Source organism: Euleptes europaea, chromosome 6, assembly GCF_029931775.1.
Source record: "Euleptes europaea isolate rEulEur1 chromosome 6, rEulEur1.hap1, whole genome shotgun sequence".
In the NCBI taxonomy this organism is placed as follows: domain Eukaryota; kingdom Metazoa; phylum Chordata; class Lepidosauria; order Squamata; family Sphaerodactylidae; genus Euleptes; species Euleptes europaea.
The window spans coordinates 90793444-90808542 of NC_079317.1; the positions used below are offsets into that span (position 1 = coordinate 90793444).

Here is a 15099-nt window from a genome sequence, read left to right on the forward strand (position 1 = left end):
CATCACTTTGCATGATCTGGACACTATATAAAATTTACAGTTTTAAGAACAAGATCTCCTTCCGCAAAGAATGGGAAAATAACTGTACTTATTGGAAAGTTCAAGCCTGACTAAAAGGGCTTCAGGCCTCAATCCAGAAGGGTATAATCAATATTGTCAAAGCCTCTGCCTAGCAAGAACATATTTAACAGAACAGAATATATTGCACTTCATATTTAACAGAACTGCAGGTGGCCTGGTACAGATATTGGCAAAATTTACTATACATGAGCAAGCTGGAAATTTCTTTCCACATGTAAACAACAGAAAAACATATTCATATTTGCTCATTCATAACTTGCAACTGTTTATCATAAGCTCCATAAAAAATTTACCGCACCAATAGATAGGGGGGAAACGGGAAAATTACCTTTGTACAAACATACTAAACTGTACCTAAATGACTTAAAAACTGACTCTATAATACAAACAAGTGTGCATTCTGAAAGCTGAGCCTCTGGAAAACATAGGTCAAAATTTTGTCAACATTAAATATTAATGCACGTATAATGAGAAACTCCCAATGTACATAACAACTGCAGTATTAAGTGGCTAAAGAATAGCCAGTCAAATGAAATATAAATGCCGGCTTGCCCCAAGAAATTAAGCCAAGTAATACAACACCAGTCACTCCTACCGAAAAGCTTTCAAAGAACAGAACAGCCTGGGCACGGCTATTTCTCCTGCTATCAGGAGGCATTCCTATTCAGTTCACCTTGAAGGACACAGAGTATCTACGGAACACTCTTTTGTGTCTGAATGCTTATACACACTAAACCAAGGATCATTCTTTCCTTGCTATGGATTACTGTGTACAATCTTCAGTTTTATATTTATATATATACATACCCAACACACACACACATTAACGGGATACCCATTGGGAGCCAATACATGCACTCATATACATGCAAACTAATCACTAACAACTAAATCAGCTACTGGTAGCCACATTTCTAAGGGAACTCAACAGTCCCTAGAGGTGTGAAGGCCTGGGGGGGGGACACCCCAAATTGGGGGGGGGGTTAGTTTTTTTGCCAGTTTTCTTCCTCTAAGGACTTTCAATGGAATAGCTGGAAAGTTTGGGGGAGCACCAAAACAAACAAACAAACGTCCCATGAAATATTTTTCTTCTAAATGAGTGAAATGCTTTTTAAAACATAGTTTTTCTCATGGAAAAATACAGGATGAAAGCTTGAGGGCTCTTTCCCCTCCCCCAATTCTTTCAATAGAACTTATGGGAGCACTAAAAAAAAACTTTCTTTTTTTTCTTTTGAAATAAATCAAATGCTTCTAAAAACAAGATTTTACTCACTCAAAATATATAGTATGAAAAATATGAGGACTTTAAAATTATATTAAAATGGGAGATTTGGGGGGAGCACTGGGAAAAAAACTCGTATGAAATAAATTTTCCTTTTGGAATTAGTGTAATGTGCTAAGAAAAATTAAGCTGTAGCAGTCTGCAACTCTTTTGCTTTGGCATTGGGTGTATTTGCAATTCTGTTTGTTGAAAATTAAATTATTTATACTTTTATATGCCATAAATAGGCCAATTAATACCATTTATATGCTAACAGAGCTCTAAATAGTGCATCTTACATTGTTAAATTAGGAAATTCGGTTTGTTTTGGTAGGAAAGCAAATATTGCATATATTTCAATCCCCCCAGTCGATGGAGGGGGGGTATTGCTTCAAAATTTCTGGAAATTATAAATCTCTAACCGCACCTAGAAGTACAGCTGGTTCCTAAAATTATAACTAACACAAAAACTCCTTCAGGACATAAGGCTACAAATAATGCACGTGAGAGTGTTGGGGTTTCACACATTTGAAAATAAAATGGGTATTGTTTTGTTGACTAAAATCAGTAGTAGAATGTCACATTTGGTGCCTTGAGTAATACACAACATACAGCCCATTCCTGAGAATTGGGCCAAAAGTCTTCTGGAGGCAATGTGACCTCGCCGCCAGCGTAAGTGCGTGTAATCACGCAATTACATGCACTTACGCTGGCGGTGAGGCTAGTCCTGCTGGCGGCCGAGCGCTGCGGCACCGCGCCTCGCCCCCTAACCCAGGGTGGCCTCTCCGTGGTGCAGGCCAAGGCGTGGAGATGCCGCACCGCCGTAGGGGGGCATTCCAGGGGCGTTCTGGGGGGAGGAGCTACCAGTTAGGCGGCTCCCTATCCTGTTTCAGCCCTGGCCGCCGGCGGAAAGAACGGCGTTGCTGTGCCTGCTTTTGAGCAGGCACAGCCTTGCTGTTTTCAATGGGGCAAAGGGCCCCGTTAAAACAAAAAACAAAAAACAGCCGCAAGACGGCTTTTTTTTGTTTTCTGGTGTAAGTGAAACGGCTTAGGAACAGGCGCCACTGCGCCTCTTCCCCACCGTTTCCGCACGCCATATTTTCAGGAATGGGCTGATACAAAGCAGCATGGTGGAAATGCTATTCAAAGGCATATCAACATACAGGCGACATCCAAAGACACTCTGTAAGCATTAGACATATATATTTTAAGGACACCACCACCACCCTGATGTTGCATAGCCACACATTTCCAAAATAGTATTGGATGGGTCAAGGCACTGCCAAAACAGGAAAGCAAGCACAGGAAGGTGCTTATTTCCCACAGTCTTGATGCAGAGCAGGTGCCAGCTAGCTAGTTGCAAAACAGATTTATAACCATCTCAGAACTCGGCAATTAGCTGCTCCTTACATGTTATAATGAATGGCCTTGCAGGGCCGGAATGGCCTCCCCTCAACCCCTTCATCCAAAAACAGACAACATTCGTAACAGGTTAGGCTATTAGCAAACATGAGATAGTCAGATTCCAAACTATATTCTGCAGGCTCAGGTGAAGCCTAAGAGCCAGCAGCATCTTGAAATTTGGCCTTACAGGTCCAGTTTAAATCTCTGGCCTTCAAAGTGATAATAATTTTTGAATCAACCCAATGGGAGAAGGTTACGTCTTAAGAACTGTAAAAGTACAATTTTAATTTCAGGTTGACCTGAAACTAACTGTCTGTGTGATGTGTCAAGGACTACTCTCTCTTGCAGCTGTTAAGCATCAAATACACTGGAAAGAACATTTCCTAAACCCACCTCACATACAGGCAATGTTACATATTAATTAAGCAAATATACATATTCATACCATCCAAAATAATGTCCCCGTGGCCAGTGTTGAATATTGATCAATCGTGGAAAGCACACTGAATATAAGGCAGATCAGCACTATGAGGAAACTGAAAATACAAAACAAAACAAAAACAAAAATTAAAATCACTAAAATGCTTCATTAGAAAGCTATTAGTTAAGGCAAAAAATTAGTAAAATTAAAAACATTTTATGAAAAACACTTCTGTCCTCTAATATTGGCTCAAACTATACTAGGAGAGGAAGAGATGGAAGGAAGGAAGGGGAAAGGAAGCTTACGGTGCCATCTTAAGCAGATTTATACCCTTCTATGTCCACGGAAATCAATGGGTGTAACTCTGCTTAGGATGTCAGTGTTAGAGGTCAATGGGTGCTCCATTGTAACCCCATGGATGTTTTTTTTTTAAAGAAATGTAAATTTAGTTGAACTCTTAATCTGTAAGAAATTTGCTAAATTGTCCGTCAGCCTACTTACATGCACACTGATTCAGGGAAGTGCTATAACTTGATGGGAAACTGCACATGGAAACAGCTACTCAATGTGCAATTCCTCTTCCCAATCCAACATCCTGAGCTGTATGTACACTCCCTTTTTAGTAAAGGTAAACTCTCTGGAGAGGGTAGAGTCTACCCCATCCCCGTTCCCCACCACCACTTCCAGGGCTTGCCAAAATTTGAGATGGTTTAAGCACTTTCTTTCAGAAAGAAAGAACTACGATATGTTATGGTAGTTATAGTCACAGCTATGCACTGAAGGATATCATTAACATGGTGCAGAGCAATGCATTTATTCATTACAACCCAATTCTGCCTCCCTTTTGCCATTTGTGAAGACTTTAAGTATGACCAAAAGGCATTAGCTTAAACAAATGACTTTTCTCCCCAGTTCCGAACTGGATTTCCTGAAAGAGCTCTGAACAACACAGTACGCGGCTTTGTACTTTTTAAGAAAACAAAAAGAAGATGCACAAACAGGATACACATTTGTGCCAGGAATTAGCTGGAGTTAGTAATTTGAAACATACACCATGAAATTATTTGTCCTGCATCCGTGGAATAATCTCATATGCTCAGAGTACAATATTATTATGTATTGTTGTTTTGTAAGTAATATCAGCAGTAGAAGTTAGTGTTCAAGGCTTGATGAATTTGCTGCCCATCTCCCTCCAGAAATCCATCCTAATATATATAATTTTAAGGATTTCTGAACCAAGTACATTGATAAATTGCTGTAGCTGCTGATACGGAATCATCCATGCCATTGACACAAGAAAGAAAGGGCTGAATATTTTAGATACATGAATTTTTAATGTATTTTAAAAAGCTTTTAGAAGGTCAGAAATCATTGAAAAATACAAGGGGAAGTGTTAAAAGCAGTTTTGCTTGAAGATAAAAGTCTGCTAGATGTCAGATATTCAGAGTTAGTTACAAACTGCTGTTGCAGAAGAAAGCAGGCTAAGAAGGACATACCCATTGACAACTAAAATTCAGCCAGGCAGTACACCTGACCACCAGATGGCAGCAAATCAAAGCCGATGGCAACTTTCTTCCTCAATCAAAAGTGGTCTAGATACCTAGATTTCTCCTGCTGAATTCTCCCACCAGAAGTGCCCAAAGGTCATCTAGACTGGCCCACAACAATGAAGAAGGATCCACTACCCTCCGCATGCTAACAGATGAATGAAATGGAGAACATTCTTCCTCAGTAGGGGGCCAAGAGATCCTAAATTTCACTATGGTCAAATTGCCCATTGGTGACCAATAATACAGATCTTAAAAGCCCAGAGGGGAAGAGGAATCTTGTGGTATCTTAAAGAGTGAAATTTTACTGTGGACTAAAGCCCACTTCTTCACATACAATGAATAGTCCTCACTTCGCAGTCATTTTTCTATGAGTATTAAAAAAAAAAACCAAACGGCAGGGTCAAGGCTTCAAAATACACTTACCAATGATGTTTTTAAAAAACCTTTCCATAAACAGAGGCACATAGAACCTATTAGGAAATGAAATGACTGAAGTGTATAAATTCACAGAAGCTATGATCATTTAATGCATAAGAGCTACAGGAAGACTTCTTCACTTATAACGTCCTTCAGGTGCAGGGCCCAGAATTATTTCCCATGAAGTCTTGCATGCAAAATCTATTGTATGAATATTTTCTTTATGTCTAGGAAAAACATTTCTCTGTAATTGGATATTTCCTCATGAACCTCTCCTACAGACTGACATTTTCAAAATATTTGCACATTGGCATCTGTCTGCAACCACACGTTTCAGTAGCACAACTGGCTATGCATAAAAAGCTGCCAAAGTTGATCAGCTTACCTTGCCTGACATTTCCCCCCCACCACCACATTTAGGTTCTGTTACAGTCACCCTAAGCTTTCATGAGTCTAGAGCAGGGGTGTCGAACTCAATCGTTACGAGGACCGGATATGACGTCACTTGGTTGGGCCGGGCCATGCCTTGCCAGCCCAGATTGAGAATGTGTGTGTGTGGGGGGGTGGCAGCCTCGGTTGGCTTGCGGGCTGGATAAGAGCTCTCAAGGGGCCGAATCCGGCCCTTGGGCCTTATGTTTGACACCACTGGTCTAGAATATCCTTGTTTGCTTGAGCCATAATTAACACTCTCCAACTTTACACAAGCCTTGTCTTCACACAGAAAACCCTTCTCTTCCACATTGCAAGTGTGTAAAGTGCCGTCAAGTTGCAGCCGATTCATGGAGACCCCACAGAGGTTTCAAGGCAAAAGACTAACAGAAGTAGTTTGCCGTTGCCTTTCTCTGCATAGTGACCCTGGAAGAGCCAGCGTGGTGTAGTGGTTAAGAGCGGTGGTTTGGAGCGGTGAAGTCTGATCTGGAGAACCGGGTTTGATTCCCCACTCCTCCACATGAGCGGCGGAGGCTGATCTGGTGAACTGGATTTGTTTCCCCACTCCTACACATGAAGCCAGCTGGGTGACCTTGAGCAAGTTACAGCTCTGTACAGCTCTCTCAGCCCCACCTACCTCACAGGGTGTCTGTTGCGGGGAGGGGAAGGGAAGGCGATTGTAAGCCAGTTTGAGTCTCCCTTAAGTGGTAGAGAAAGTCAGCGTATAAAAAACAACTCTTCTTCCTCGGTGGTCTCCCGTCCAGTCTCATTAATTCCAGAGGTCTTGCACTCTTTGTGTATAGGAAATTTATAGGAAGATTTCCTTGTGACTAGCTATTTCAGGCTTTAGGTAAAGGTAAAGGTCCCGTGTGCAAGCACCAGGTCATTCCTGACCCATGGGGTGAAATCACATCCCAACGTTTATTAGGCAGACTTCGTTTACGGGGTGGTTTGCCAGTGCCTTCCCCAGTCATCTTCCCTTTACCCCCAGAAAACTGGGTACTCGTTTCACCGACCTCAGAAGGATGGAAGGCTGAGTCAACCTTGAGCCAGCTCCCTGAAACCAATTAATTAAAACATCTTATTAAAAAGTGTTGTGCTTTTATTTATTTTTTCTACATCTGTTTTTGAATACTGCCCTGAGATTTACTGAGAGATCTCAGTAAATACTTCTGATTAAAAATGATCTTCTCCTACAGACAAGCAAATCACTAAGATACACAGGGCACACCTCTGCTTTATATTAATCACGGGTGAGTTTTATCCGATGTTCCCGAAGTTTTATACAGCATTAAGAAATCTTATTGTTAGTTTTATGCGACAATTAACTTCTGGATGAAATAAATAAGTAGTGAAAATGTAAGACATCTAAATCATAGAAGAATTTTATTTCATATGTTTGAGTATTCCAAGCATTTCTCATATATAGTGGTCATAGAATAATTAAAAGGCAAATGTATACCCCAATATTGAAATGGCTTAACCCATGCACTTTATGCTGTAAATGTGTTTTTAAGACACAAAACATACACATTTATTAAGCATACACATTTGTTAAGCCACACTCTTCGGGTGACCAAGACATTGCCATACTGCCTTTGGGTAGATATACATTCATGTGCATGTTGTCAGCCAACACAAGATGTCAGATTCCAGTCTCAATTCAAAGCCCCCAAGATTAAGCCGCAACTTGACAGTGTATATTTAGACAGTGTTGGTGGAATGTATTGAAATGATCTTCCAACACATCAAGACTATCTGTCTGAGCAACACATGTTCACTATGCAAACTAATTAGTTTCAAGATAGATATTTTCCAAGCTATTCTTGGAGGTTTCTCAAATATTAAAACTCAAATATGCAATTTGCCCTACATGTGATGGTTCACGGTGTGCGACTGGACTCACAGTCAGATATACTTTGGGGGGGGGGGCTGACTTAAACAGTACTTGTTTGCTCATTGATGCACTGCAAGGAGGGAGAGGGTGCTTCCGGTTTTTCTCCCACCTGGTTTTCCCCAACAGAAATGGTGGCAGGGACCCCCATTAAATTCTCCTAGTACATACTAGGAAAACCAGGCAGGAGAGACACCGGAAGCTCCCTCTCCCCCTCACAATCCTCTTCTGAGTGATGAGTGATCAAGCCCTGTTTAATGTAAGTTTCTGACAGCAAGTCCAGTTGTGCACCCATGATCCATGTCAGGCAAATAAGAACATAAGAAAAGCCCTGCTGGATCAGACCAAGGCCCATCAAGTCCAGCAGTCTGTTCACACAGTGGCCAACCAGGTGCCTCTAGGAAGCCCACAAACAAGACGACTGCAACAGCACCATCCTGCCTGTGTTCCGCAGCACCTAATATATTCGACATGCTCCTCATGTATCTGAGTCCTCAAAATGCTAATAACCACATCAGATTGTAAAACAATACAGCATATACTGAAGTAACATAATAAAGACAACTACACACAGACTAAGCCTGAACAAGCTCTCCTAAGGCATCCTTAAAATTCGTTTTCCCCAGAATAAATCTGAATGAGCAGCAGGAGGAGTTTCTCCATGACTATTTAGAGATTTTGATGGACACCTCCATGACTATTTAGAGATTTTAATGGACATCTCCATGACGTTTTAGAGATTTTAATTGACTATAGATTATTCCATTACTTAACAGTAGCGAAAATTGATATAAATTTGTCCTGGGAAGTGGAATATATCACTAAGTTGCAGTTCCTTACACTCTTATAAAAACTAAACATGATGATGTTATACATAAACATCTGAAAATACAGAGCCCAAATTAAAATTTGCGACAAGCAATTTCACATGCATATTCAGAACCTCTAATGAACCAGTCCTATGGGCCTACTCCACCAGCAGCTGAAGAAGAAGAGTTGGTTTTTATATGCTGACTTTCTCTACCACTTAAGGCAGAATCAAACCGGCTTACAATCACCTTCTAGGGTGACTAAGGATGATCCACTAGTCAACCAGCAGTCAGAAGCACAACAGCCTCCCAAGGACCAAGACTAAGATAAACCTACTTTCCTCCTCCTCCTCCTCTTGAATGGTTTATTCTCACACCAATAGTTGGGGAGAGAATCCCAAGGATATTAAGCTTCTGACACTCAATTATTCTTCTCTAAGAGGGAAGACCTTGGATGAAGCATAGGTCTCTCTGGCACAAGGTCGCAGAAAATTCACGACCCCTCTCAGTGAATAAGAAGCCAAAGGTTCCTTATCTGCTAACCAGCATATGGCCAGAGATTCAACAGGAACAAGTATTGTATTTACTGGACAATAAGTAAATTAAATGAGTTCTTCAAACACCTAGAAATGGGGTAGTCAGCGTTTGTGTTGTTGCACTATCCTTATGCCAATGACAGATGTTTGACAGACAGCTAAGTAACAGGCACAGCTTCTCCCCACCCTCAATGGGTACTGCTGCATCTGTTGCACTGCTGAATGTCAAAAACTCTGGAATATCACAGGAGCTCACAGAGAACAAAAGTGGCAATCCTACTGAGGAACAGTTGGTTTGGCACTCATCACTGCTGATGGTATTAATGAACTCACTAACGATCAACCAACGTCATTTCCTCTGCAAGTTTTGGAGGGCTGCCCAGTAGAGAGATAAAAGAGATATGGGGAGCGTGGTGAATAAAGGATAGCGTCTGGAAGAGACAGTACATGGGTCTCTGGTGACTGAACTGAAAAGGACCCCCACGCCCAGCTTCACCATGTTCCACACCTGCAGCTGAGGAATGTTTGCCCCTGTATATCTGCTGGTGCAATTCCCACGGCTGCCGTGCCATTTCATAAAAAAAAAAGAACATTGGGAGGACAGGAGCGCTGCTTTGTGATGTGGCTTCAACATCACACAGCCCATGAAATTTAGCTCCAGGATGATGATCCTACGGTCACATCAAAACAGCACTACTCTCTCACATCTTGTTGGCATAAGGAGGGTGGGGGGGATACTGTTCAGCAGCAACCGAAAACAAAATTGTTGCTGCCAAGTGAAGACAAGTGGCAGTGAAAAGGTGAGTGTGTAATTGGGGTGTGTGCCCACAGCATTATTATATGAACAACATGGCACCCAAGATAAAAAGAGATTTATATCTCTCAGGTTTGCATGAAATTTGCAATTTGCATGAAAATTCATGCAATTTGCATGAAAATGCAATGGCAAAAAAAAAAAAGCTTTAAAAAAGATTACAACTGGCATCTGAATGTATCCCCAAACGGCAGCATTTGAATTATCTCCTTTCCCTCTTTTTTCATATTTCTTGTTCTATCCATCCTCTCTTATATTTATTTATTTATATTTTAGATTTATATCCCCCCACACTACAATGGGGCTCGGGGTGGGTAACAAGTTGAATATACATCTAAAACGGAAACAGTTAAGATAGATTAAAACCCATAAAATAATGCAAGTAATACAGATGGCACACAAAGCTCCCAGCAGAGCAGACTCCTGAGAATAACAGACCCTCTACAAATTAAGTAGGGAGGAGTGCGGGGGGAGCATATAGAAGAGGGAGGGCTCTGCCCATTGACCAATGGATGTAATAGAGCAGCCAAAAGTCCTCAACCATGTGCCTGGTGGAACATCTCCGTCTTGCAGGCTCTGCAAAACTGGGCCAGACCCTGCAGGGCTCTGGTCTCCTTAGACAGAGAGTTCTACCAGGCAGGGGCAGGAATTTCAAGTCCAGCAGTCTGTTCACACAGTGGCCAACCAGGTGCCTCTAGGAAGCCCACAAACAAGACGACTGCAGCAGCACCATCCTGCCTGTGTTCCAAAGCACCTAATATATTCGGCATGCTCCTCCGATTCTGGAGAGAATAGGTATGCATCATGACTCCTAACTGGGCAAGAGGGCATATATAAACATTGAAAAACATTGGGGAGAGGACTGACCCTTGTGGCATTCCCCACAGAATTGAATGACAGAAGGATACTTTCCCCCCTAGCACCACCCTTTGTCCCCAAGCCTGAAGAAAAGAGGAAAGCCGCTGTAAAGCCACTCCCCCAAAGTTCAAGGTCAGCAAGGTGGTGGTTTAACAGATTGTGATCAACCATATCGAATGCTGCTGAAAGATCGAGTAAGATCAGAAGCCAACCCATCTCTTCTGCCCTCTCTTTTATTCCTACTTTTATTAGACTGCAAGCTAGCTGGTAAATCATGTTCTACTTCCAGTTTTTCTCTCTGTTTATTTTTTCCCATATATCAAGATGTTCCAAAAAGGGACTTCAAGTTTTGGGTAACTTAGAGTAACAATTTCAAAAACAGAAAAGGAATATTACACTGTTCCTAAGAGGTACGCAAATTAGCAGCAATTCTTCTGTTTTATTACCTTCTCCCATCATTAACATCTTATTTCACAGAAATCCCATTAATAAGCTATCCATGTTGGCAAGAAAGAATCTGTTCCTCCTTAAATTCACCTTTTGCATTTCAAGCAAAGGTTGTGTTCTTCTCTTTGTGCTGAAAAGGGTTGGCAGCAAGTATGGAAAATTACATAGCCTGTAATTTTCAGAACAGCAAAATACATGATAAGGCGCTGCTGACAATATGACGTAGCAACATAATTAAACTTCTCTTTTACAAGTATTGTTCAAATATAACCCAATCACTTCAGATGATCCCTGCAGCTTGGATACAAAGGCAACAATTTAAATATCTGTAGCATGTTTTACTGGGCATTCCTCTGCATCAGAAACATTGGCACATAAAATCAATGTCAACTATCTGAAGTGAGTAGTTTAAACAGCCTTCTTTTTGCCTTTTTAAACTCAGCAGAAAATTATTACTGCTTTTTAATCTATAGACAGCTTTCTCTCTAGAAATTATCTATTTCTGGTGTGTTGTTTGCTGCCTTTAAAACACAATTCCGTAAAGGAAGATAGTGAAACCAAAGTTACAACAGAATTTCAATTTCAGACATAAAAACACACAACATTTTCTGCACCATCAGTTACATATGCCAACAGTACAGGCTCAGTACAAAATATTTTGACTCTGCTCATGACCTGAGTTCAATCCCAATGGAAGTTGGTTTCAGGTAACCGGCTCAAGGTTGACTCAGCCTTCCATCCTTCTGAGGTTGGTAAAATGAGTACCCAGCTTGCTGGGGGTAAAGGGAAGATGACTGGGGAAGGCACTGGCAAACCACCCCGTAAACAAAGTCTGCCTAGTAAACATTGGGATGTGACATCACCCCATGGGTCAGGAATGACCCGGTGCTTGCACAGGGGACCTTTACCTTTAAGTAGAAAATCCAAACATCCTATCACTTGATAAAGACAAATGTAATATTAAAAAAAAAATGTGAGGGCTCAGAATCTGAGGCATCTGTCTTAATTCTCATGAGAAGACCTCAATGGTACACAACACTACCTCTGTCCTGGGTGCCCCCCTTCCAATACTTAGTGAGATTGCATGTCCTGAAACCTTGATGAAAAGGGCTGCGTAGTGTCATCTGCTTTCTCAGCCAAGTCACAGGCACATAAAAAAAGGTAACACCTTAAATAAGGGACTTCGGGATCTGAACTCATTAGATACCAGGCTCTGTCAGGTCAGAGGTGGTATGTGCCACCTCTACCATTGCAGATCCTTGTGACGCTAAACTGCAATTCAGAAAGGATCTCACCGTCTGCTACTTAAAGCTGAAGTGGTTCTTTCCAGATTCTATTTGTTGCGAACAATGGCAATTTACGGTACTTCAGAGCTAGGAATGCATCATTATTTGCTAATAAGCCACAGCCACTTAGAGCATGACAATCATGCCTGCTAGATGTTACCAGCAAGCAATTACCCAACACCTGAGGGTTTATTTTTTACCAAGTAAATGTGTTCCTTGGCTTCTCCTTAACAGTTTTATTTAAGAGAAAACATATATTAGGAGAATTTAATGGGGGGTATATCTACAACTCCTATCACACATAATTTATTTTACTGATGAATACCACACATGGGCTGAATGACCATTCTCACCATCATAAGTGATATAAGGGCAGACACGTATCATTAAACTATGATGGAAGTCATTCTTGTACGCTGATGGTTGACATTGCACAAAGTCCATGTGTTGTGCAGTGCCATCTGTGGTCAGACTGTGGTCTTTTTTTTTAACCCAATACACACACCTCCCCGCTACCAAACTTAGCCCATTCCCCAACACATACCAGTAGTCTTCACTGGTTTGTGACAAAGTCCTTGGACTCAACACTCTCCCCTCCTAGCCCTCATTGCTCAAGCACAATTTGTGACACAATTTGTGTCAATAGTGAACATGCATTGTGGCTTGTTTCCCATTTACATACCAGAATCCTAAATCAGGATTAAGCTGTACATGGATATGAGAACTGTGGCTAGCTTTTATCACAAATTAAGGTTTGTTTGTAACATCTGACTAGTGAGTGAGAACATGAGAGACAAAAACAGACAACATGTGTGTTGAAAGAAAGAGGAAAGCAGATAGGAATATCCCAAGAACAGTAGAAGAATAAGTAGGTGGGGCTATTCATCTTTTCTTTGGTGGGAAAAGGAAGAAAAGAAAGATGGAAAAGGAGAAGTAGATATGTATAGAGAAGGTCTCAGGTTTTGCAAAATGAGGGCCATGGCTTCCTTTATAGAGTCAATCCATCTCATGTTGGGTCTTCCTCTTTTCCTGCTGCCTTCAACTTTTCCTAGCCCTGTTGTCTTTTCCAGTGACTCTTGTCTTCTCATAATGTGAGCTGGAGAGTGTCAGGTTACAGCAAGGCTACAACTGGGCAAAGGCTGATTTTAGTCAATAGGAACACCACCGAAGCAGCACAGGAAGCAGAACAGGGTCCAAAGTCATAGAGCTGGGACACGGTCAGTCAGGCCAGTCTGAGGGTCAGAAATCCGTGTGGTCGTTGTCAGCCACAAAAGTCTCAGGTTCTTTTACAAAGTTGCATCCACAAAGCTGGCTAGTCAAAGCCAGCCTTTTATGATATCTTTCTCTGCCTCGGTCTTCATCCCCCGAAGACTCACAGTTCTCCATGAGATGCCTCTGAGTTTCCAATCTGGCACTGCGCCTTTAAATGTGGAGTTCTACTCTGCAACGCTGTCTGTGTGGCCGAACTAGTTCAGATAAACTGGGTGGACTAATAATCTGAGGGGTTGCAGCTGGGGCTGAGTCAACAGAATCAGGCATCTCCACAACCATTCTGGAATTCCCAGCAGGGCTGGCCTGTGATTCCGATTCCTTTTGCTGTACCTTGTTCTCTCCCTGCTGTGGGTCGGATTGCAATGGGCTCTCAGCCAGCTGGGGTTCGAGGAAGGCTGATTCCTCCTGGCACTGCTCTTCCCCTGAGGATTCTTCGCTTGCTGGGGTCTAAGCCACAGCATAATGTGAACAAAGTACAATAGCCTCAGTTTAGTCGTTTTAGTTTCTGGGGAAGTAAATCTTTTCTTGGAAGACTAAATGTTTCTTCTTTCAGCTTATCTTGGCAACGTCTTGCAAAAACGCAGAAGGAAAACTTCTTCCTAACCTTTATGCAAACTTGTTGTTGAAATCTATACCCATCAAGCAACAACACCACATGGAAAGATGCCAAAAGTCAAATCAGGAAAAAGGAAATCCCCTGCATCATCATCACTTGACCAGAACTGTCTGAGAACTTTACTCTTCAGGATATATAGTTTACAGATTACTTTGCTTCAATGAATACAAGAGGAGATTAAAATGCTTCCTGGGTTTTGAATCAGAATAAATGTGTGCTCGCTTCAGCAGCACATATACTAAAATTGTAACGACAATTTTAGAGAAGATTAGCATGGGCTCTGGGGAAAAGATCCGTGGTAAGATACAGGCAATGCTCAATTTAAAACTCAGTTTGGACCCAAAACTTTTTTTATTGAGCATAGTACCATCAGATTTACCAGCAAAATATAAAGAGTTGCTTAAATATGCCACAATAGCAGCGAGAGCTGTCCTTGAAAGGAGATGGAAACAAACGACTTTACCAGAAGTTGACAAATGGAAAGAAAAGATGTTAGAATATGCAAACGTGGCTAAAATGAATTATTTGATTAATTCAGACAATGCGCAAAATGTCGAGCAATTTAATGAGAAATGGTTACCATGATACATTTATATGTCAATTACTTAGATTTAGCTCAATTCCTTTCTTTTTTTTATGTGAGTAGGTGCTTTTTTCATGTATAAATTCATATGGTTTACCTTAGAATTGATCAACTTTTAAAGAAATTGAAACTATGGTATATCTATAATGCTATTCTTTATGTATAAATACTTATGTATTTTATACATTGTAATACATTATACTTTATACTTTATGTATAAATTACTTAGATTTAGCTCAATTCCTTTCTTTTTTATGTGAGTAGGTGCTTTTTTCATGTATAAATTCATTTGGTTTACCTTAATAATGATTAACCTTTGGAGAAATTGAAACTACTAGGGCTGCCAACCTCCAGGTGGTGGCTGGAGACCTGGCAACCCTAGCAATAATGTCTGGTGGCTGAGCAGAGGACGAGTCCTGGA

At 41.2% G+C, this 15099-nt stretch overlaps 1 protein-coding gene across 1 annotated transcript in view; it reads right to left on the reverse strand.

Annotated features, from left to right (window-relative positions):
• Positions 1-15099, reverse strand: part of KCNQ1 (potassium voltage-gated channel subfamily Q member 1) — a 383627-nt gene that overhangs the window by 332985 nt on the left and 35543 nt on the right. The window contains exon 2 of the mRNA XM_056851952.1: positions 3192-3282. Within this exon, the coding sequence (XP_056707930.1) occupies positions 3192-3282 (91 nt within the window). The remainder of the gene's footprint in view (positions 1-3191; positions 3283-15099) is intronic.